This window comes from Girardinichthys multiradiatus, chromosome 22, assembly GCF_021462225.1.
Source record: "Girardinichthys multiradiatus isolate DD_20200921_A chromosome 22, DD_fGirMul_XY1, whole genome shotgun sequence".
NCBI lineage: Eukaryota > Metazoa > Chordata > Actinopteri > Cyprinodontiformes > Goodeidae > Girardinichthys > Girardinichthys multiradiatus.
In genome coordinates, this window is record NC_061814.1 from 4,945,864 (window position 1) to 4,971,407 (window position 25,544).

A 25,544-nucleotide genomic window follows, 5' to 3' on the forward strand; every position below is an offset into this window, starting at 1 on the left:
TTCGGATGAAAGCAAATTCTGCATGTCATTCGGAAATCAAGGTGCCAGAGTCTGGAGGAAGACTGGGGAGAAGGAAATGCCAAAATGCCAGAAGTCCAGTGTCAAGTACCCACAGTCAGTGATGGTCTGGGGTGCCGTGTCAGCTGCTGGTGTTGGTCCACTGTGTTTTATCAAGGGCAGGGTCAATGCAGCTAGCTATTAGGAGATTTTGGAGCACTTCATACTTCCATCTGCTGAAAAGCTTTAGAGATGAAGATTTCATTTTTCAGCACGACCTGGCACCTGCTCACAGTGCCAAAACCACTGGTAAATGGTTTACTGACCATGGTATCACTGGGCTCAATTGGCCTGCCAATTCTCCTGACCTGAACCCCATAGAGAATCTGTGGGATATTGTGAAGAGAACGTTGAGAGATTCAAGACCCAACACTCTGGATGAGCTAAAGGCTGCTATCGAAGCATCCTGGGCCTCCATAAGACCTCAGCAGTGCCACAGGCTGACTGCCTCCATGCCACGCCGCATTGAAGCACTCATTTCTGCCAAAGGATTCCCGACCAAGTATAACTGTACATGATTATTTGAAGGTTGACGTTTTTTTGTATTAAAAACACTTTTCTTTTATTGGTCGGATGAAATATGCAAATTTTGTGAGATAGGAATTTTGGGTTTTCATGAGCTGTATGCCAAAATCATCCGTATTAAGACAATAAAAGACCTGAAATATTTCAGTTAGTGTGCAATGAATCTAAAATATATGAATATTAAATTTTCATCATGACATTATGGAAAATAATGAACTTTATCACAATATGCTAATATTTTGAGAAGGACCTGTATCTGCCATGCACTTCCAGGGAGTCCCACTTCTGTGACACCCTTTTAAAAAATTCAAGACTAGACGCTAGTGGTGACACACACTTGATCAATAGCTCTCAACTTTTACTATCCTTAAATCTTGTGGAAGCAGCAGGTGGTGCAGTTGGTTTTTCACACACCGCTTCTTAATTCTAAACCTGTTTGACAACCAGGTTAAAGACCAAATAATTTTTTGTCCTAATACAGAACTCCTTGAACTATAAGGGTATGTACTTTCTTTTTCTCATTCCTGAATTTAATTATTTAAGACCGTTAAGAGATTGACATTCACACTGGAGTCTAACCTAATTCCATCCATCCTCTTTATCTGTCACGCAAGCCTTCTGTTTGCAGGTGTGTTGCAAGTGAGAAACTCTCTTCCGGTTGAACTTTAGTTCAAGATTTTCTCGCTATGGCTGCAGAAAAGCTGAGCATGAACAAAGGTAAGTCTTTCAGAGCCTATTTTCTGGTTCTTCTTCTGCCATAGTTTGGTTGTTGTTATTTGCTGTTCTGTAGATACTGTATAAGTATGAAAAACATTTCAATAATAAACCAATAAAGTTAAAGGATAGGAAAAGATAATCTTCTTTACCAATTTTGCTTCTTGCTGATAGTTACTTGACATTTGTTGGTGTCAGGGAAAGCAAACAACAAAAGAAACATAGAAAATATTATCTGGTCATTGTCCTCATGTCTGAATGTCATGATTAAATAATTAAGTTTTTACTTCATATTGTCTGTCTTTCCAAAGACTGTCTCTTGGTCCAAAGTCTATTACCAATAAGTGAATTTGCCTCCACAACCAAGGAGAGAACTTGTCCTAGTTTCATTTCATGACCAGTAAATAATAAACTTAGCTACATTTGTGTCCTCTATTCAAATATCATTAATAAATAGTTAAGTAAATACACGCCTATACATGGCAGCTGTTCAGTTCTGTTAGAAAGTATTTAAGCCCTTACACATTTATTCTCATTTTCCTTTGTGTATCATATCAATGTTTTAGATCATCAAACAAAATTAATCTAAAAATAACTTTAGTAAATACTAAAATTATATTGTGTTCAGTTTATTTATATACCACCAATTAACAAAAAATGTGAATTCAAAACAAAAAATTCACTTCATATTCATAAATATATACATGAAATCTTATCATATAAACAGATTTGATTCATTTACAAAGTTCCAATTTGAGTCTACCCATAAAACAATGCAGTCAATTTTAGTTCAAAGGAAGAAACCTCCAGCAGAATCTCACTAAGCCTGAGAGGCCATCTGCCGAAGACCGAACAGAAAGAAAAGAAAGATTGAAAGAAAGAAGGAAAGAAAGAAAGAAAGAAAGTCAAAGAAAGAATAACAACTATAACTCCTTTAGCAACCAGTAGTAAAATCTATGCCATAAAAAAATAGTAGCTGGAAAAAATAGCTCCTTTAAATGCAGCATCTACGAGAGACAGAGGGTAACAAACATAGAAGGCTCAAGTATTGATGCAGCAGCTTTAAAGGCCAATAGTATCGCGTCCTTAAAGAAAGAAATGGTGATAAGAGAGGAATTATTAAGAGCCTTGGCTAATCACCTCGAATTGTTGAAAAAGAAATTCAAGATCTAAAAAACAGAAGTGACCACCAACTCTGCTGCTATTAGCACAGAATTGGATAAGGTGAAAAGAAACATTATGTAAGAGTTATGATTAATGATTAATTAATATTTATCAAAAATATAATTAAAAAATCATAATTCAGGAAAATAATTTCTTAACCAAAAGTCATTACTTACAAATAGAAATCAGAGATGTCCTCTGGTGTTGTGGTTATGGGCTCAAAGTTGTTAATAATTACAAATAGTTATTCATCACTAATAATTGATAATTGTTAACCAAAACCACTAAATCTCACTGTTTATTCAACCGCTTCAACGAAGGAGGGGGAACTTCGACCTTGTTTTGACAGATAAATCATTCTGGCATGAAATAAACACAAACTCTTCTCTTAATTATATATATGAAGATTTATTCAAGCCATATCATTCTGATATACCATTATTTTGTTCCAAAAACCTTCACCTGACTAACAAGCACCATTCTACACAAAGGGGATAAAAATGACTACCCAACAATAATAATAAAAGAAAAATATATGCGTATTTAGTGTCTATGAAGATCAAACCAGTAGTTTTATGGACAAAATGTGCAATTTGGGTGAATTTGGAAAGAGAAGCCCTCCTGGTGTGCCGATGTCTCGATTGCAGTGATCAGCTGGTAAACGGTGAGCTGTGCTCTTAGCCACTAACAACTGATTGCCTCGAATCTCGAACATAAAGTCATAAAAGTCATAAAAAGTCATAAAACTCTGAGGTGGGAACTTAGTGGAAAACTCCAGCAATAAAACTGGAACAAAGGAGTGGTCAGGCGAGGCCCAGACCGCACTTGCTTTGAATGGAAAACTTTAAAAGTCCAACTTCTAACTCCTGGCTGATTTGGGATCAGCCGGACAAAAACATGAACACGCACCTTGCACAGCAAAAACACAGCTCAGCATAAAACACTTCAATCAGTATTGCATGCAAAAAATTGATACCTTGGATTAACTACTGGTGATTCTAAATCACCCTAACTATGCCTCACCCTGCCCTGACTTCTAAATGCACCTTTCCAATTTAATATAAAAAAAAAATAATAATAAAATACGTTCTCACCGCCCAGGAGGGAAATATATGAAGAACCGTTTAGTTGACTGAATCAACAAGGACGAAACTCATCTCCTTGGAAATAAAACCTCTGTGGGTTTTTCACCTGTGCCGGGTGTCAGCGTGGTCTTTGATCGGTATATGAATCTTCTGACCTTCTTGTATCAGACAGTTTCCAGCTTTCAAGCTCTTCCGGGAAAAGTTCGCCTGCGAGCTTTTGTCTCTCCATATTTGCGCCTCTGTTGCTTTATCCCGTTAGAAACAGGCTGGAAATGGCAACGAAAGTTTATTTTCTGTGGGTTTTATAATCCCGGGTGACGTCAGAGCTGCAACATCTGTTGAGCTGCGTATGTTCAACTGCGCAACCAAAATGGATGACTCCAATGTGGAGGAAGGCCTTTCTGTCAGGTTGGAGAGAATGGTGTCGCTCTACTGTCGCTCAAGCCACAGTACAGGGTTTAAAAAAAAAACAAATCGACACAATGATATGGTGGGCCATATGCGCAGATAGAATATACGGATCACAAGCGTGCCCAAGCAACAAGGATCTCGAGCGCTCCGGCAACCATGTCCCAACTGCTGAAGGAGGTTTTCCAGCTGGAGACAAATATCAGTGTTGATCGTTCACATCGAACTGCATCACAGAGAAGAGCTGGAGACAAGCCCAGAGTTATCATCGCCAGGCTACATAATGATGGTGACATGGCTAATGCCCCTAGGAGAGCCAGAGATGAGGATGGTTCACTAACCTTCAGGGGGAATCCTATCTCCATTTTTCCAGGCTAAACTGACAGGGTTGCCAAAGCCAGGGCAGTCACAGACATCAGAAAAATGCTGAGTCAGGGATTGACTGATTGACTGGATGCATAAATACCAGTATGTGCTATATGCTATTATCATATGCCTTTCTGCTCTAGCTTGATTACTGAACACCTCCTAAATGTAGTACAATCAATAGTATTGCAGTTTGCATCTTAGGGCCTGCGGTTTGGTTTGTCCAAGCTAAGGCGGGCACCTTACTTTTGCTCACAAGGCTGTGGCCCGTTTCCAGCACGGGTCCCTGTCTCAATAACTGTTGTTTGGTTTATTGCTCAAGTTCTTGGGTGTTACAAGTGTTCCTCCAAGTTATTCTATTTCACAGGGATTTTTATTTTAAGGGAATTAAATTCTGTGTTTTTCTATAAAGAAATATTTGCTGTTTTTTCTTGTTGAAGTTTTTCTTCTTATGGCCCATCGTATCTTATGATTAACGTCATAAGCTGTAATGTTAAAGGTCTCCATAACGCTATAAAGAGGAAAGAGATGCTGAACCAGATAAGAAATTTCAGTTGCCATATTGTCTTTCTCCAAGAAACACACCTTTCAGATCTAGAACATAACAAATTAAAGAAATCTTGGGCAGATTAAGTATTCTACTCCTCTCACCAATCTGGGAAAAAAGGGGGTTTAAATGATTGATACAAAGACGTAAATTTCACATTAATTAAGACCCATAAAGACACTCTCTGAAAGAGCTCTCTGATCCTATGATAGAAGACTTAGAAAAAACAATTGGTGAATTGCAAATAAAACAACTCAAAGCCAGTTTGAAAACTAACAGAAGCCAAGCTCCTGACAGTTATAGTAATGAATTATATAAAACCTTAGAGGACCTTTTAACACCACTACTTCTAAAAGCTTATCAGCATACATTCAGTACAGGGTACCAGGGTGGATACAGATACTATATTCAAACCCACAATCTGTTGTTAAAGTAAAAGGAATTTTATCAAATCGTTTCCCGCTTGAGCAATAGGGTTGCAGACAAGGATGCTCTCTATTCCCTCTATCGTTTGATATAAGTATTGAACCATTTGCACAGCTAATCGAAGATTACAATAACATTTCAGTCATTTTCTACCGCTTATTCCATAGTGGGTCGCGGGGAGCTGGTGCCTATCTCCAGCAGTCTATGGGCGGGAGGCGGGGTACACCCTGGACAGGTCGCCAGATTTATTTGGCAAGGAAGGCAGCCAAGGGTCAGATAAAAAACACTACAACTTGCCAAACCACGGGGAGAACTCAAACTCCCAAACTAGGCATCCCAGTGTATACCTTTAACAACATGGTTGATTAACAGATGATAGCGTATGTACAATTCCACTGTGTGCTCTGTTAGTCCTTAATTTCCTCCTAGGAAAAACTCAAAAGAGCAATTTTACAAGAGCTTCTTTAAGTATTTGGAGGAAAATAAAACTCTCATTTGGACTACCGAAGAGACTGTCTGCTCTAGGTTTCTCTCTACTGCACATAGATGCAAGTTTCATAAAAGGGACAGAACACGGCCTCATTATATTGTATCAACTTCACTGCAATGCAAACCTTAAATCGTTCGAACAGTTGAAAACAGAGTTTGGCCTCTGCAACCCAGATTTATTTTGCTACTTAGAATTAACCAAATTATTTGTCCTAACCAAACACAGTGATTGAGGAAAAGTAATGACATCACATTACATTGAGCATGAAATTACATTGAACAGTTGTTGCTCTATATGGGTGCTGACATTGTGAAATTCATAAGTCACATTTATCATATTTTTCTCACCACAGGTGGAAATACTACACTACATGTAAAAAAGGTGACTGTGGCGAAGCAAGAAGAAGTTGTTGTCTTGCAATCCCAAGGTTGGGGGTTTGATTCCAGCTTCCTCCTGCCACATGTTTATATGCACCTGGGCAAGGCACTTAACCTCAAATATGATTTAATAACTTTTTCAAAATCCCAATCTTGGTTGAATGTGGCTCTAGTGTAAAGCACTTTGAGTGGTCAGTATGACTGGAAAGGTGCTATATAAGTTCACACCATTTACCATTTAAAAAGGAAATGGGAGGCTGAACTTCAAAAAGAAGTCACAACAGATGAGTGGGAAGAAATGTGTTCAAATGCCCAGTTGACAACAAATTCAAATTCATGGAGGGAATTTGAATGAAAGGTAATAATTCAATATTTCAGGACACCAGAAACAATGAAAAAAATTGTTCCATGAACACTGTTTTCAAACTGCAGAAAGACCAGAATATGGGTTAGAACAGATTTTATATATTTTCATTGTTGTTTTTTTTGGCACCAGAATACCCTAGGCAGGAGGTCAATGATCGACTTTGATGTCGTATCATCAGACCTTCGGCCGCATGTTTTGGACACTCGGGTGAAGAGAGGGGCTGAGCTGTCCACTGATCACCACCTGGTGGTGAGTTGGATCCGCTGTGGGAGGAAAAAGCCGGACAGACGTGGCAGGCCCAAGCGCATAGTGAGGGTCTGCTGGGAACGTCTGGCGGACCCCTTGGCCAGGGATGTATTCAACTCTCACCTCGGGAGAGCTTTGACCAGATTCTGAGGGATGTTGGAGACATAGAGTCCGAGTGGACCATGTTCTCCGCATCTATTGTCGATGCTGCTGCCCATAGCTGCGGCCGTAAGGTCTGCGGGGCTTGTCGTGGCGGCAATCCCCAAACCCGGTGGTGGACACCGGCAGTAAGGGACGCTGTCAAGCTGAAGAAGGAGTCCTATCGGCTGTGGTTGGCTTGTGGGACTCCTGAGGCGGCTGACGAGTACGTGGGGCCAAGCGTGCCGCGGCCCGGGCGGTGGCAGAGGCAAAAACTCGGACCTGGGAGGAGTTCGGTGAGGCAATGGAGAAGGACTACCGGTTGGCCCCGAAGCGATTCTGGCAAACCGTCCGGCGCCTCAGGAGGGGGAAGCAGTGCTTCGCCAACACTGTTTACAGTGGGGGTGGGGATCTGCTGACCTCGACTGGGGACATTATCGGCCGGTGGAAGGAATACTTCGAGGATCTCCTCAATCCTGCCATCACGCATTCCCTGGTGGAAACAGAGGCTGGGGACTCGGTGTTGGACTCTTTCATCTCCCAGGCTGAAGTCACCGAGGTGGTTAAAAAGCTCCGCGGTGGCAGGGTTTCGGGGTTGGATGAGATCCACCCTGAGTACCTCAAGTCTTTGGATGTTGTGGGTCTGTCATGGTTGACACGCCTCTTCAACATTGCGTGGCGGACGGGGACAGTGCCTTTGGATTGGCAGACTGGGGTGGTGGTCCCCCTACATAAGAAGGGTGACCAGAGGGTGTGTTCCAGCTACAGGGGAATCACACTCCTCAGCATCCCTGATAAGGCCTACACCAGGGTATTGGAGAGGAGAGTCCGGCCGATAGTCGAACCCCGGCTTCAGGAGGAGCAGTGTGGTTTTCGTCCCGGCCGTGGAACACTGGACCAGCTCTATACCCTCTACAGGGTACTCGAGGGTTCATGGGAGTTTGCCCAACCGGTCCACATGTGTTTTGTGGACCTGGAGAAAGCATTTGACTGTGTCCCTCGTGATGCCCTGTGGGGGGTGCTCCAGGAGTATGGAATCGGGGGCCCTTTACTAGGGGCCATCCGATCTCTGTACAAGCGGAGCAGGAGTTTGGTTCGCATTGCCGGCACTAAGTCGGACCTGTTCCCGGTGCATGTTGGACTCCGGCAGGGCTGCCCTTTGTCACCGGTCCTGTTCATAACATTTATGGACAGGATTTCTAGGCGCAGCCAAGGGCCGGAGGGGGTCTGGTTTGGGGACCAAAGGATTTCGTCTCTTCTTTTTGCAGATGACGTGGTCCTGCTGGCCCCCTCTACCCAAGACCTACAGCATGCACTGGGGCGGTTCGCAGCCGAGTGTGAAGCGGCTGGGATGAAGATCAGCTCCTCCAAGTCCAAGGCCATGGTTCTCGACCGGAAAAGGGTGGCTTGTCCTCTTCAGGTTGGAGGGGAGTTCCTGCCTCAAGTGGAGGAGTTTAAGTATCTCGGGGTCTTGTTCACGAGTGAGGGAAAAATGGAGTGGGAGATCGACAGACGGATCGGTGCGGCTGCCGCAGTAATGGGGGCTCTGTGCCGGTCCGTCGTGGTGAAGAGAGAGCTGAGCCGAAAAGCGAAGCTCTCGATTTACCGGTCGGTCTACGTTCCTACCCTCACCTATGGCCATGAACTTTGGGTCATGACTGAAAGAACGAGATCCCGGATACAATCGGTGGAAATGAGCTTCGTAGGGTGGCCGGGCACTCCCTTAGAGATAGGGTGAGGAGCTCCGCCATCCGGGAGGGTCTCGGAGTAGAGTCGCTACTCCTCCACATCGAGAGGAGCCAGTTGAGGTGGCTCAGAAATCTATACCGGACGCCTTCCTCGGGAGGTGTTCCAGGCACGTCCCACCGGAAGGAGGCCCAGGGGACAGCCCAGGACACGCTGGAGGGACTATGTCTCTCGGCTGGCCTGGGAACGCCTTGGGCTCCCCCCGGAGGAGCTGGAGGAGGTGTCTGGGGAGAGGGACGTCTGGGCGTCTCTGCTGAGTCTGCTGCCCCCGCGACCCGGTCCCGGGTAAAGCGGAAGACGACGAGTACGAGTACGAGTACGAGTACGACTACATTGTTGTTTTTCTCTGTCAGTAATTATTATTATTACTCTTTTTATTTATTTATTTTTGTTCTATTTTTTGTTCTATTGTCACTGCCATATTGGGGTGGTATTCACAGGACAATACTTAACAGACCGAAAGTTACTTAAGGAAATATTAAATAACTTAAGCATATTATTTCACAACAGCTCTGTTTGGAACAATCAGATTTCTGATATATCATGGAGTCTTTAAATTGTATTCTGTATTTAACAGGGAGCCAATTAGTTGAAACTAAAATAGGAGAAATAGAATATATCTTTAATTTTCATTAAGGCTTTCGGTGCAGTGTTTTGGATAGACTGAAAGCTTTTAAATGCATTTTTTGGACTGTTAATAAATAATTTGCTAGAAATTGCTTTAATGTGAGAATAGCTAGTTTTTCTGCATCCCTCTGGGACAGGATGTTTCTAATTTTTGCAGTATTGCAGAGGTGATAGAAGAAACAATTTAATATGGGATTCACATGACCTTTTCTGATCATAGATGACACCAAGGTTCTTTACATTATTACCGGAGACATTATTTAATGCCATCCAGTAAGTGATTGACTGAAAAGTTTGTTTTTTAGAGGCAACTTTATTAAATGCAGCACTGAGATCTAACAGGACAAGTACAGACATGAGTCTATTATCTGAGGCCATGAGAATATTATTAGTGACTTTCACCAGTGCTGTTTACAGTATGAGATCTGAAACCTGACGAAAACACTTCAAACTTATCTTTACTGTGTAAATGCTCACACAATTGATTAGCAAATATTCTTTCAAGTTTTCCTATAAGAAAGGAAGATCAGGTATAGCTCTGTACTTTATTAAGGCATCTTGACCCAATGCAGGTTTCTAAAGTAAATGTTTAATTCAGCATCCTTAAAAGCCTATGGTGCATGTCTGTTAGGATTATGAATCTGAGAATATTATTTAATATTTAATATTAATATTTTTATATTTTATCAAATAATATTTTGGTCTGTTAAGGGTCGTCCTGTGAATACCAGTCCAGTAAGGCGATGGTATTAGGACAAAATAGAAAGGTGTGAGACGAGCTCTGACATTATTGAACAGCAAAAACTCTGCACACACATGGAATGGATTCACACAATTTCTTAAAATTCAAGAATTTATTAACAAAAATAAGTCAACTGAAAGTCAAACATATTTCAATCAACAAACTTTTTACTGTGCTAAAACAATCCAACTAACTACCAAGCAGAATTAAAGAATAGGGAAGACTAATGGGCTATGTACAATATAAACAAATTGATGAGAGATGATTGAAAATCATGATTGAAAAGAGTGATGCAACATTACCCTGCTATGTTTATGTTTGAGAACCAAGGATTATCTTGAAGAATCTGGAAGTGATGTGAAGTCAGTCTTGGAACCAACTTAGACAACCATTCAGAATGCAAGATCAGATAAAATATTATTTTAATAAAATAATGTTTTAGGAATGATCTGCTGAGTAAAACCAATCTTCTGGATGACTAATTCTCAACTCTCATTAGCTGCCTTTATTTATTGAAATAATATTTAAAGAAATATTATTAAGGGAATATTTTGGAAAAGAGCCAAATCTTTCTGGAGAACTGGGGCTTAATGGTGTTTGCTTAGTTATCAAATTTAGTAAAATGATGTTAGGGACACATTTACTGGATTGAAAACTAACCTTTCTGGGTAAATATTATTTGGCAGCAAGCACGTGTCCTTAGCTGTTAGCAGTTGAAGCTAACAAAGAAGTCTGATAACACAGAACACAACGTGAACACGTGTGCTCCAGATATTCTGCTAGCACCAAGATAGCTGAGTTCAACACAAACAACACCAAACTTCATAAAATGAAAAACGTTTAGATCATTTCAATCTAAATCACTTCTATATTATTCTGCCCAAACACTTAACTGTGGTGAGGAATGTTGTCCAGGGCGGCGAAGTTTGAAGAAAAGTCCACAGTCTTTAAACGGTTAGCTACAACTAACGTCCTTAGCTGCAGGGAGTGGCGGCTGTTCTGTCGGCCGCCAAACTGCACGTTACCGTAACCACGGTGATGCGGCTCCTGTTGTCCTTCTCTCAGCCAGGGAAAACCGCTTCACTCGGCTTGATTTACCCCTTTTATGAATGAATACTGGATTCTTTCAACAGTAATTCATCAGTACTTAACTTAGCGCATATGATTGATAATCGTATGACACCCTTGGATCCAGTTTGAAGAGTTTATGTCTTTTTGCCAGCAAAGAGAGATTAGCGCGCTGTTCCTCTCTGGCCAGCCTCGCAGCGGAATCCCAGGTGGTAGAGATCGGACTATTGGAAAGGGGGTGCTTTTATACAGCCAGTGGAATCATGGGAAGTCCGCTGCAACCGTTTGCTTGGCTGTGCCGGAAGTAGGTTAATGCAGTTTATTTAGAAAGTTCAAAGAAAGTTTGTACTGGCCTTTCACGTTGTAACTCATGGCTGTGGGTCCCAACATGTCCATTCCTAAGAATAGGCTAATCACATTAAGAATGGGGGTGATAATCGAAGGAAATACTGTGAATTATTTAGTTGGGGTGGGGTCTTAAAGGTTGCATGAGATGAAGCCAAAGTTTTGGATTACTCAGAAAGCTCAGCTGGATCAGGTTTTGCAGTTATTTCTAGTCACCTCACCTACTAAAGACTTAGATACGTTGTTTGGGAGAAATTTCATTTTTTCCCCTCCTTGAACCCCCACCTTAACATGCTGGAGGGGTTTGAGTGCCTGAATGATCTTAGAGGTTATGTTGTCTGGGGCTTAAATACCCCTGGTAGGGTCTCCCATGGCAAACAGGATCTGGTAAAAGGTCAGACAAAGAGCGGTTCAAGACACCCTCATGAGGACCATACAAACGAGATACGTGACGTCGCCTGGTACGGCGGGGCCAGGGTCCCACCCTGGAGCCAGGCCTGGGGTTGGGACCCGTCGGAGAGCGCCTGGTGGCCAGGCCAAGCCCGAACGAGAGACGCGAGGCCATCCCCCAGTGGGCCCACCAATGCAGGGGGAACCGTGAAGGACTGGTGCAAAGAGGATTGTGCAGCGGACGAAGGTGGAGACGTCAGCAGCCCAATTCCCGGATGCTTAGGGTGGCTCTATGAGCATGGAATGTAACCTCACTAGGGCGGAAGGAGCCTGAGCTTGTGCAGGAGGTCGAGAGTTATAAACTAGAAATAGTCGGGCTCACCTCCACGCACAGCTTGGGGTCTGGAACCCATCTCCTCGAGAGGGGCTGGACTCTCTTCTACTGGGGTGGGTTTGCTTGTTGCCCCCCAGCTTAGCCGTCTCGTGTTGGGGTTTACCCCAGTGGATGTGAGGGTCGCATCCCTATGCCTTTGGGTTGGGGACAGGTCTCTGACTGCCGTTTCAGCTTACGGGCCAGGCGGTAGTGCAGAGTACCCGGCCTTGTTGGCGTCCCTGTCGGGGCTGCTGGATAGTGCCCCTCCCGGGGACTCCATTATTCTGCTGGGGGACTTATACGCCCACGTGGGAAACGACAGTGACACCTGGAGAGGCGTGATCGGGAGGAATGGGCTCCCCGATCTGAATCCGAGTGGTGTTTTGTTATTGGACTTCTGTGCTAGACACGGATTGTCCATAATGAACACCATGTTCAAGCATAAGGGTGTCCATCAGTGCACTTTTCACCACGACAACCTAGGCAGGAGGTCAATGATCGACTTTGTTGTCGTAGTGTCAGACCTTTGGCCGCATGTTTTGGACACTCGGGTGAAGGGAGCGGCTGAGCTGTCCACTGATCACCACCTGGGTAGTTGGATCCGCTGGAAGAGGATAAATTTGGACACACTTGGCAGGCCCAAGCGCATTGTGAGGGTCTGCTGGGAACGTCTGGCAAGGGCCGGAGGGGGTCTGGTTTGGGGACCAGTGGATTTCGTCTCTTCTTTTTGCAAATGACGTGGTCCTGCTGGCCCCCTCTAGCCAAGACCTACAGCATGCGCTGGGGCGGTTCGCAGCCGAGTGTGAAGCGACAGAGCTATGACTCTGTGTAAATTTGGCCACTGTACTCAAAAGAAACCATAATTATTCTTCTCCACAGTTCACATTGAGAAATGCTGTTCAACCTTAGCGAAGTTTTTTCTTTTTTTATCAAACAATTTGCAATATTTGCAGATCAAGTAGAACTAGATCATCTATTGGACAGAACCATTTTCTCTCTAATTTTCTTGTGGTCTGCTTTAGGGTATGCAGCTCCAAATTAAAACTTGATTGAGAAAGAATAAAAATTAGATATTCAATTGTAGCTTTTCATTGACCTAGGACTAAGAAATACATCTGATTAAAAAAGCAATTGCTATCCATTCTCTTGGCTACTATTTTGGGGAATGTGAAAAGCTATCATGCCTCTTGTTGCAGTTTCTCCAAGACAAAATTTATTAATTTGCATATCACAAATCAAGTAATTGACTAGCCTTTGAACAGAGAGATAATATATTCAGTAAACCACATTTAATTGTTCTATTTCTTTTATTTTCATGATCTACTTCTTTTAGGCCAGTTTTTAATGTATCAATTTCAGGGCATAAGTGAGCAGAGTGTACTCTGCCAGTACGACCACTGAGAGGAGCTTAATTTTTTCACAGATCATCTGTCTCAGATTTTAAATTTGAGGACATACTTACACTTTTAAAAAATTGTAAAAAATTATTAACAAAAGTTACCTACTGCAGCTTTAAATTTATGACTTTACTTTAGTGAGTGGTTTAAAAACAGATTGGCCATAACACACTTCCAGCATTCATACACACATAAAAATGTATAATAATGGTAGTTAAAGGTACATGTGTAATTTAAAGGAGTGGTGAATAAGGTATAAGCTTTGCTTTGTTGGCTAAAACTTCTAACTGCTAATGCTATTGCCAAGAAGGTCAAATATTTATACCTGGTTTGTCGCAATCTTGTGAGAGATCATAGATGGTCCTCTTTGCCATTTTAGTAGTCCATTACCCCATGTGATGGCTAGTTGACAACATTAAGAATTCAATTCAATTCAATTCAATTCAGTTTTATTTATATAGCGCCAATTCACAACACAAACTAAACTGTACAAGTTTTGATGTTGTCAAATCTTTGATCAATTAAAATGGAAAATTACACTTTACACTTCATTCAGTTTTCGAAATCCTGCAGGTTTCTGGGTTCTCTGTTTAGGAATGACCATTTTTGGCCAGGCATGGGCCAGTATGAGATTCTCATGGTATAGCCTTGAGGTACATTGCCATGGTTTTACTATATCATGATATTTCTAGAAACTTTTTAATGAAAAAAATATAGAACATTGTAATTAATAAAAGCAAAAAATAATTTATACCGAAGTAAAAATAATCTAATGTATTAATTACATTTAATTTATTAGTTACTGTATTCAATTCAATTGAATTTAGTTTATTTATATAGCGCCAATTCACAACACATGTTGTCTCAAGGCACTTCACAACAGTCAGGTACATACATTCCAATTAATCCTAACAATTGAACAGTGCAGTCAGAGTTAGCTTTTTATTCAAATTGGATAAAACGTTTTTCTATTTAAAGAAACCCAGCAGATTGCTTCCAGTCAGTGACTTGCAGCATTCCCTCCTCCCGGATGAGCATGTAGAGACAGTGGACAGTCACTGGCGTTGACTTTGCAGCAATCCCTCATACTGAGCATGCATGTAGCGACAGCGGAGAGGAAGAACTCCCTTTTAACAGGAAGAAACCTCCAGCAGAACCAGGCTCATTGTGAGCGGCCATCTGCCACGACCGACTGGGGGTTAGAGAGAACAGAGCAGAGAGAGAAAAAGAACACAGAAGCACTGATCCAGAAGTACTTTCTATGGGAAGGAAAAGTAAATGTTAATGGATGTAACTCCTTTAGTTGTTTCACCTAGAAAGAAAGAACAGATAAACTCTGAGCCAGTTTTCAAGGTTAGAGTCTGAAAGAGAGCACGTATAATTAGTTACAGTAAAAGCTCAATCAATTTCCATGTCTAGGAGAGAGAAAGGGTTAAACACTAAAAGACAGGGCTATGTGGATCATCGGTAGAGGGTGAGCATTAAGTTGTTGCCAGCAGAAGCTCGGACAATTCCCCTCTCCAGAAAGGTGTCACAGGCAGACACAGAGCCAGGCCAGGTGTAGCTTCTAGGAAGAGAAAAGAGAGAACAAGGTTAAAAGCTGAAATAACAGCAAATAATGCAAAATTGGAGAGTAGTGTGAGAATGTAGCAAAGAGGGTGAAAGTGGTCGTTATGTCCTCCAGCAGCCTAAGCCTATAGCAGCATAACTACACAGATAGTTTCAGTTCAGATTATTTAGTTAAGCGGCGCTTCTTTACAACAATCAATTATCCAAAAAGGTTTTTCCATCCATTTTTTTTACCCGCTTCTTTTGAACAGGGTCACAGGGGAGCTGGTGGTCTACGGGTGAGGGGCGAGGTGGAAAATGAGATGTTACATAGCTGTCCTGCATGTCTTGTTGCCCAAGGACTGTGGCATTTGCCAAGGTTCTGATCATCTTTGTATTGTTCAATAAAATCGCTTCATCAGGCAAGCAGTTCTTCAGGCTGCTGAGTAGACATCTATGTTCTAAATGGAAAATCACCCACAAGAGATTGCTGATACAAAGTGCGTGCTTACCTCGGTTTAAACCTATACTTCCTTTCCAAATGAAATAATGTGAAAATATTTTACAAATTTATATGAAATGCAGAACTTTTCACCAGTTTATATGAACAGTTTTCCCTAGTTTGTAGAAGAGGTTTTCACTAGTCTGTATAAAAGGCAGACATTTTCAATAGTTTATATAAGAACATTTCACTAGCATGTGTGCAATATTTTAAGGAAACTATGTGACACAGTATGATTTCATATGTTTGTAAGTTTGTAAGCACCGTTTTACAGTGCAGGCTTTTGGGAACTGTTCATTTGAGATACAGTAAGTTGATGAATATGGTTCTCAACTTACCTGGTTGTTAAAGCATACTTTTTCATTAACATCGCCTACCTATGCCACCATTCTCTCCCTGTTCTCCGTGCTAAGTCTGACAAACAAGATGTTGCAGTTTAGCATCTGAATCATTGCTTGAGAAAAGGCTTAACTGACTACCTTAGAGGAATGTGAACTATATTTGATCAGCTCCAGTTCATAATCAAAAATACTTGTACTGCACAATAATTGTTCCGTTTATTGTTTTAATAAAGCGATTGTTTAAAAAAAAATTTCATTCAAATCTTAATTTTTTGTAGAAATATAAATCTCACAATCTTTAAAAAAGTTTTTTGTTTGTTTTTAAGATTTTAAAAATAATAAACAGTGTTTTGAATAATCTGTCTTTAGTTTTGAATACTACCAGCTCTGACAACTTGAGATGTATTTTAGCTTTTTGAATTTATCAAAGGTTGTCCAAATTTCTTACAAGAACAAACATGCCCTTACTCAATCAACTTTACAGATATTAACTTCAGTATCATCCAACAAATGAGAAACGCTGCTGTAGCAAAAACTGAACAAAGGAAAATTATTCTGACAAACCTTTGATCATGATTTCTTGGTTTTTGCTATTCAGCAACAGAAAGAATAAGCACAAAGTAGCTATAATCATTATCTAAGTTGTGAAATACATATTTTATATATTTAGAACAGAAGTACATGAAAAATGTTAATTGCTTCAAACGTGTAGTATGATGCACCCCTGCCTTATGTGCCTATGGTCAGCCCCTGAAAGCCCGGACCCAGTTTAACCCATACTTGTAACTGACATCAGAACTCTAATCTCACTGCAGAATTTTGGGATGGTTAGGCTTTGTAATGATTTCTTGACAGTGTGGTTATGAAGAATTACAACACTGAACACTGGAAATGACACATGCATTGGTTTCTCTGCATTTGTAGTCAACATAATGTTTTTTTTTAAATAGCCAAGGTACTTCCTGCACCACTAAGAGAATGTTTTAATATCTGCTCACGTTATTGTAAACACATTGATGTATTAATTGTTAATCGTGATGATCAGAATAAGCTGTGAGGCAACAGCCTAGAAGGGAGACATTACATAAAAAAACAAACTGAGGATAAAGTAAAAATAAACCATACCACTTGTTTTTTTTTATTCGCCCTCAACATGAGAGAAAACTTCAATATATTTTGAAGGTAGTATTCAGTATCCTGTAAACTGAAAATGCCCTGGATCCCGTTGCATTCTTTTTAATTGCCTGTTATTTTAAAATCTTTAGGGAAGTTGTCCATTTGGACACAGCATGTTGGTTAATGGATAAAGTGTTGCTCATTTTGCTGGGGAAAAAGGGAATTTTGTCTGTTTTCAGCTTCTGATTAGTCTTTTGTTTGTTGGAGACCAAAAGTTACCTGTTGTACAGGTTTGGAAAAACACTTCCTGGTTTTGCCACAGTTGAAACAAATGGAGATAGAGGATCATATTTGAGTGTAGTTATATTTAATATGTTGTGCGATAATTACTGAGAGACATGAGTCACAAGCACAACTTGCTGAGAAGTTATCACATGACGCATGACTGCTCCTTTGGCTCTTTTGAACAAGATGTTAACACTGGGTTTCTTACTGACATTTTCATCACTGTGATGAAGATGGCTTACTGGCATCCTTTACTCCCCACAGAGCTGCGTGAAGATGAAGCCCTGCAGAAGAAGTTGGAGGAGGAGACTGCAGATAGGACTGTAAGTATTAAAACAATCTATTACTGACAGTTTGTGGGATATATTATTATCATACACATTGAAGCAACTGCAAGACCACCAGCAATTCAGCGGTTCTGAGACAATCGATCGTAGAAACAGTGGTGACAGTTGTAGAAGTAGTAGTAGTAGATTGCTTAGCTGTGGGACTTAAAATCTGTAATAATGTTAAAGTAGTAATCAGAGCATGTTTCTCTTACAACATTTTTGTCCAGGTGTTTGAACATATGTAAAATAACTTTATCAATAGTAGTTTTATACTATAGTTTATCTGCAAAAAAAAAAAACTTCAAGCCCTGGTTTGTTTTTTGCTTGAAAGCTTTCTCAAATTAGCCTGTAATATTACAGAGGCCATTCTAAAAACTCATTAGTATTAGACCTACAAGGTGTATTACACCCACTGAGAACAACAGAGAAGGAGAAGCAGTGAGACGGAGAAGCAATGTGTCTATTTGGATATAATTTAGTACACACACACAGACATATGGGGGCTGGTAAATAATTTACTTAGCAATGGTCTACCACATGATGATTGGTCACCAGATATGAGCAGGTAAAAAAACAGCATTTGTCTAGTGCATGGATCTGCAACCTGTGGCTCTGGAGTCGTAATTGTCTTTTTGGACCTTCAAAAATGACTCATAACATCCATCCATCCATCCTAACCCCGGATGGATGGATCCTAACCCTAACCCTCCATCCATCCATCCATCCATCCATCCATCCATCCATCCATCCATCCGTCCATCCATCCATCCATCCATCCATCCATCCATCCATCCATCCAACGTCTTCCGCTTATCTGGGGTCGGGTCGCAAGGGCAGCAGCCTAAGCAGGGAGACCCAGACTTCCCTCTTCTCAGCCACTTGGGCCAGCTCTTCCGGGGGAATCCCAAGGCATTCACAGGCCAGCCGAGAAACATAGTCCCTCCAGCGTGTCCCGGGTCTTCCTCTGGGCCTCCTCCCGGTGGGACATGCCTGGAACGTCCAGGAGGCATCCTGACCGAGCCACCTCAAATGGCTCCTCTCGACGTGGGGAAGCAGCAGCTCTACTCTGAGTCCCTCCCGGATGACCGAGCTTCTCAGCCTATCTCTAAGGGAGAGCCCACACACCCTGCGGAGGAAACTAATTTCGGCCGCTTGTATCCATGATCTTATTCTTTCGGTCACAACCCAAAGCTCATGACCATAGATGAGGGTAGGAATGTAGATCAATCAGTAAATCGAGAGCTTTGCTTTTTGACTCAGCTCTCTCTTGACCACGACAGACCCGTACAGTGCCCGCAACACTGCTGATGCAGCACCAATCCGTCTGTCGATCTCCTGGTCCAGTTTTCCCTCATTTGTAAACAAGACCCCAAGATACTTGAACTCCTCCACTTGAGGCCGGACCTCCCCCCCAACCTGGAGAAGGCACTCTACCCTTTTCCGGCTCAAGACCATGGCCTCGGAATTGGAGGCACTGATTCTCATCCCGGCCGCTTCATACTTGGCTGCGAACTGCTACAGTGAGAGCTGTAGATCACGAGCTGATGAAGTCATTGGGACCACATCATCTACAAAAAGCAGAGATGCAATCCTAAGGCCATCAAAACGGATCCCCTCAACACCTTGTCTGCACCTAGAAATTCTGCCATAAAAGCTATGAACAGAAGCAGTGACAAAGGGCAACTTTGGCGGGGTCCAACCCTCACCGGAAACTAGTCCGACTTACTGCCGGCAATGCGGACCAAGCTCTAAACATGTCCTGTCGCTGCGTTTCAGGTATACCATATGGAGCAGATTATTACCTACATGTGCCAGTAAAATTTTACTCTACAAAAAAGATATCTCTACACAGTATCCTAATTGCGTGACTAACTATTAATTCCTGATAAATTCAGCATCAAAGTATGCAGGCCACATTGATGTTATTGTAATCTGTGGTTGCATAACCTTCAATCGTTTTGAGTAATCGTGTGTTCATGCGTGGGTGTGTATGTGTGTGTGTGTAGAAATAAGTGTTTTTTGTATTAAGTGGTTTTGTGTGAGTTTGTCACCTGGAATGGTACATTTGTAAGTGTGGTGAAAATGGTAGAAGGCCTGCAATCCACAGCACCTAAGAGCAACAAAGGGCAGGTAGACCTGGCTCCAGAAGGCCGCAGCAGTCCCAGACAACCAGACATAAAGCATCACCTCAGGGCGAATCTTCAATTTGGACTGGATTATAGACTTTAGTTGGTGATATTCAAAGAATTAATTTTATGAATGCAATATGATTCGTCTAAAACATTAAAGGTTATGCAATCTTTTTCATCAAATATGTCCTCCAAAATAATTTATTCCTTTATTGTTCCATGCTGAAAGTTAAGAGCTCTTTTATTTTGGAAGATGTCTAGGTTGTTCATTTGCATGGGAAAATTGAAGACCTATTTCAAATATTCCTACCAGGCTTTCAGAGATGTATAGATATCGATGTTTTTTAAAGAGCTATGCTGGTTAATTAAAGGGCTAAAAAATTGAATATCTGAGATACAGATTTCCTTACATGGCGTTTTTATTTGGTTTCTATCCATAGATTTTTCAAATCCATTTTTGGGATGAATTGTAATCAACCTGCCAGCTAATATTTATACAAAATTCCAATCCTCTTAAAGTTTGAGCCTTTTGTAAAGTTTTTAAACTTACACGTGGAGGTTTAGATGCCCATGAAACATTTGGCATGATAGAATCTAAGCTTTAGAACTGTTGGAGTCATCCATTTTGGTCGGACAAACTAGGCTGCACAGGTCAACACGCCGCTCAACAGATGTTGCAGCTCTGACGTCACCCGGGATTATAAAACCCGCGGAAAATAAATTTCCGTTGCCATTTCCAACGTGTCTCACAGGACAACGCAACGGAGGTGCATCTCTAGAGAGACAAAAGCTTGCAGGTGAACTTTTGCTCCACAAGGCCATTCCCGGAAGAGCTTCAAAGCTCTTATGATTGTATATACCAGGTTGACTGTAATTTGGCAATGTTTTAGAGACAAAATGTATGTTTTTACAGTGGGCATTGTTTGTCAAAATAAATGCTTCTTAGTCACGTGTTAAGTGAATTTTTATTTCTTTCAATGTCAAAGATGTGTCGTTTTGGATGAAATGTATCTTATGCTGACAGAATATTGGTCATTATTTTTATGTGATTTTATTTCTGTGATGGAGGTTATTAAATTTTGTATCAGAATAGAGTTTTTAGCTGTTCCTAAGGGAAACCGCAGGCTTCAGAGTATCAGAACTGCTATGGAGCCAAGGCGTGTGTGTGTCTCCGATCACATTCTGCACGGCACCTGACCTTTCATGCCTGCTAATATGTTTTCCTGGTAGGTGAGTGTTATTGTTGACAAACCAGATGAGAAGACTGCTGAGGTTTACCTGTCCATGTGGAGGAGGACAGAGACTGCTGAGCGTTTCCTGCATCTGTGAAGGAGTGCAGCCGGCATTAACAACACCGTTCACCTTAATTTTTTTCATATGCACCACACACATGCATAGAGCTCTACATAAACCAATTTTTTTCTCCACCCTGGCTCCCGCCGCCCCGTCACCCAGCCCGGCTTCTGCAGCGGTTTCTCCTCCAATCTTCCTCCCGCACCACAGGCTTTGACGTTTTCTTCTACACCGGCCTATGTAAGCTCTATGTAAACCAATTTTTTTTTTTTTTTTTTTGCCAAAACTTTTTTTTCTAAAGACAAAAAAGAGGCCATTTGATAATTTTATTATTTTATTTTAAGGACCGATATTAAAAAGGCAAGACGAATATTATTTGCCTGGCACGGTTAATAGGTGTGTTGAATTGAAATGGAGTTTTGACGAAAGACTCATCCCCTCCTCTGTGCCATCCAATGACTTCACCATGCGTCCCCGCTGCAGCCAATCAGCATCAAGTCCACATTTCCTCTTCAGCCAATCACCGTCCAAGGCTCTACTTTAAAGATCTTCACTCACGGACTTCCTCGCTCTTCAAGCTGAGCTGTGATGATCAGCTGCGTCATGTCTGACTACGACTCTGGCAACTTAGCTGGGTCCTCGCACTGTTTCGGGATGGATCCTCGCTCTCCTCCACTCCTCTTCCGCTCCTATGAGTGTTCAACTGGCCTCCCGCCTTGATGGTCCCTTTTCCCACGTCTCAACTCTGGGCAAGTGGAAAGCGCTTTAAGAACTCCTCCAATCCTCCTGCTAAGCATCGCCGAGGTCGCCCTTTCTCCAATGTGGCTCCCGCCGCCACGTCACCTGGCCCGGCTTCTGCAACGGTTTCTCCTCCAATCTTCCTCCTGCACGTCTTCTTCTACTCCGGCCATCCTACAATCTTCCCTGCTTCATTAATCTTGTTTCTCCAGGACTCCATATCATCTCTTACTCAGCTTCTACGGGTGTTCACCTCCAATTCAGCTACGTCAGCACTTCCACTTCTCCACTCTGCCGACGCTCAACCCGCTCCACTGCCCCTCCCACTGACATTCACCATTGCAACGCTTGTCCTTGCTCGCCTCTAAGGGTGAGATGTATCACTTCATTCTCTCTTCTCTACTGTTTCCTCATTCATATGCCCATCAAGCACGCTGTGTTTCCCACTCCTCTTGTACATTCAGGTAGATTATCCTCCCATGCATTCTACATCTTACTCAGGCTCCGCTCCAAAATCCTGCAAGGGCAGCTCATAAATCTGGTTTCTCATATTTTACAGTCTCCCGAAGTTGACCACAGTGTCACTTCCCCTGATGGCTTTACTGCTGTGTTTAAATCATCGGACCCCCGCCTTTCTAAGAATCTCCCTTTTGGCGAGCTTGTGGCCGCCTTTAACCATTTCAGAAACGTCTTCTGCTCAGTCAGCCCAAGCATAGAATAAGCTTGATACCTTTTCGTCCCTCATCGTCGACCTACATTCTTGATTTCTATCAATATGGCAATCCTTCTCTGCCAAAACTGCATCCACCCTTGCTCATTCAGGACCATGCCTAGATTGGTCTATTCACGCCACCTAAATTTTATCATGAGGCAAGCCAGCTTTGATTCATGCGGCTCAGTCGGCCATCAGAGCGCTCATTGTTCTTATCTTTGTTCCAACACTCCTGGCTAAACTCAAACTGCTGGCTTTCCCCTCCAGTCTCCTTACGAACTGGAACAGTATCTCTTTCTTTTACGACGTCGTTCCCTTGGCTGACTCATTTCCGTTTTTACGACCTGTAGTCCCGGTTGAAAAGATGGTCTCTCAAACGGATGGTTCACAATCCTTTGTTGACAGAGCCTTGCATGTGAACACATCAGAAGATCTAAAAAATATATAGAACGTAAATACCTTTAGTAACACAAACAATATGCTGCTTTTAACCTTTTTACCTATTATTTACCATAAATGAATGATTACCTAATTACCGTAAATTTATTATAACCCCTTTTATCCTTGTCAATCTTTCAATGAGTGCTTTTATCCTGTTTTATCACGTATATTTATTAAACTTGTAGCCATCACCTTCTATCACCATCTTTTCCCTGTACCACTAATTAAAAAATAAAATACATAGTATTTCAACTGTCTGTGAGTTTACATAGCTTATGTATTGAGACTTGTAAACCTTCGTATTCGCTTAAGGGTGACTAAGTTACCAAAGAATATTATCACCCTATGCTGGCTACTCTCAGCTACCTCCAACCTTCTGGCCCTCAATTCAACTGCTTCCAACTTCTCTTCCACTTCTAAACAGTTCACACCTAGTGGCATCTATTGTCTGTAACGTATCATAAAGCATAAACTGCAGTTTAAAACGCTGGTCAACTTCCAACCTGACCCTTCACTGATATAAAAGAGTGAGCTGTCCTAACACATCGGTCACTTCTCTGTCTTTTGGTGGGTTCTTAATGACCTGGAGCAACTCCTAAATCCTTGCTTCACATTGTTCAATGCTATAATCATCAGAGCTTTACGCTCCTCTGATGACAATAAAATCAAAGCTCCAATTGCTTCCTGTGCCTGCATTCCTGTGCAGTCCACCTGACTCAGCTCCAGCAGGAGCCCGGGAAATTTTATCCATATCAGCCAAAATGTACAATGACAATACAATGACAATGCAAAACAAACAAAGCTTTTCAGCTATGAATGACCGTTAAAATTACCAGTAGTAACAATTAGCAGTAACACAAAGAGACTTTTTATTTTTTTCTGGCTCTGCTGTCGGTGGACGACGCACCCGTTTTCTCTCCCTCCCTCTTGCCTGCTTCTGCATCTGCTTTTGTCTGTGTTTTTCTCAGAGCCTCACCTTACATATCTTTCAAACGTGCAAATTATGGCTTTGGTCAGCTGGTCTCTCAACGCAATTGATCAGATTTTTTCCACAGGAAGACAGGGTAAAGGAGAAGAACCCTTCTTAACCAGCCAGTACATTCTTCTCTGGATACACAATGGATTCCTGGCAGTGGAAGATTGTGTGCTTGACTACAATGTTGGTTGAGAATACAGAAGACGTTTATATATTTGGATTTTTGATAACAGGATTTCTGCTTTTTGTAGCTGGCAGTTACCTGACTTATCGAGCGAGTAGAAAAACGTGGGCAGCTGTTCAAAGCATCCCAAAGCTGCCTGGGATGGTGGATGGAATCTGCAGAGCGATCAATGCTCAGACTGAATTGTTAAGAGAGCTAAGCTGCAAGCTGAATACGGTTGTTGAACAGAATCGTAGCTTGGAAGTGGCTTTTGGACTCAGAGGTGAAAGGATTTAATCAAGGAGAAGGTTGTTCGCTTGAGAATCGTGGGAAAGTCCCAGAAATTTTTATATTTGGATTTGCATTGAGAGATAACAGTAAAAACTCTTAAAGTGGTTGGAAATCCTGCTTGAACCACAACATTTATTGTTTTCCTAAATCTGGTGCACCAACGTGGCCTTGGCAACTTCTGCTAAGTGGCTATTGACAAAATATCAAACATGTAAACATGGCGCTCTTTCCCAGCACCCCCGAACAGCTGTGACCCAGATAAGACTTTGCGGCCGATTGAGAAAACTTCCATCTCTCTCCTCAAGGACATTGGCGCTCTATGTGTGTTGACAGTCAAATTCTTGCACACACACTCACAGTTATATATTAACACCTCCAGGATTTCACTGCACTCTTGCAAATTCCTTTCTTCTTGTGTGTTGCTTAGACCTGCACCTAATTGCGGGATTTCATTACATTTTCTTAGATTTTTAGTTTTATCAGAAGGATTACCAGCGAAAACCTTATTAGTAACATTATTAGTAATAATAATTTGGACTATAGCTGCTCTTACACCAAAGACCCAGCTTTCTTAGTTAGACTACAATGGATTGTTATTACTTAGTTCAATTTCAGTACCAATAAAAGCAACATATTATTATCACCTGAAAATGTGGATTAAAGCTGTTTTGTACCAGTGACTCAGCTTCCCTAAGTAGAATTCAGTGGAATGATGAGACTATCAATATTATCATCTTCTTTTAGCATAAGATGTTTTATTATTAAGAGTGGCTTGGAACCAATTTCTACCAGTAAATCCGGAAGGATTATTAATTATTATTACTCCTAAGGATTATTAGTGTCATTTGATTTGTTTTTCTGTATTTGATTTTCTGTATCATTGTAATGTTTTTCCCCATGTACAGCACTTTGAGTGGCTTGTTGCTGAAAAGCGCTATATAAATAAACTTGACTTGACTTGACTAAGCTGTTTAGTTTTGAATGATTGCTAAAATCAATTAGCAGCAACACAAATAGACTAAGCACTCAGCTAGCTGTATGTTTCATATATATATATACGTATATCTTGCAGATGTATGGGT

The 25,544-nt window shown here is 41.7% G+C and overlaps 1 protein-coding gene across 3 annotated transcripts in view; it reads left to right on the top strand.

Annotated features, from left to right (window-relative positions):
• Window positions 1-1,214: 1,214 nt before the first annotated feature.
• shtn1 (shootin 1) overlaps window positions 1,215-25,544 on the top strand; it is a 90,998-nt gene continuing 66,668 nt past the window's right edge. For all 3 annotated transcript variants that reach the window (XM_047350966.1, XM_047350964.1, XM_047350965.1), the window contains exons 1-2: window positions 1,215-1,299; window positions 17,655-17,713. In XM_047350966.1, coding sequence (XP_047206922.1) covers window positions 1,269-1,299; window positions 17,655-17,713 — 90 coding nt within the window. In that variant the 5' untranslated portion in view covers window positions 1,215-1,268. The remainder of the gene's footprint in view (window positions 1,300-17,654; window positions 17,714-25,544) is intronic.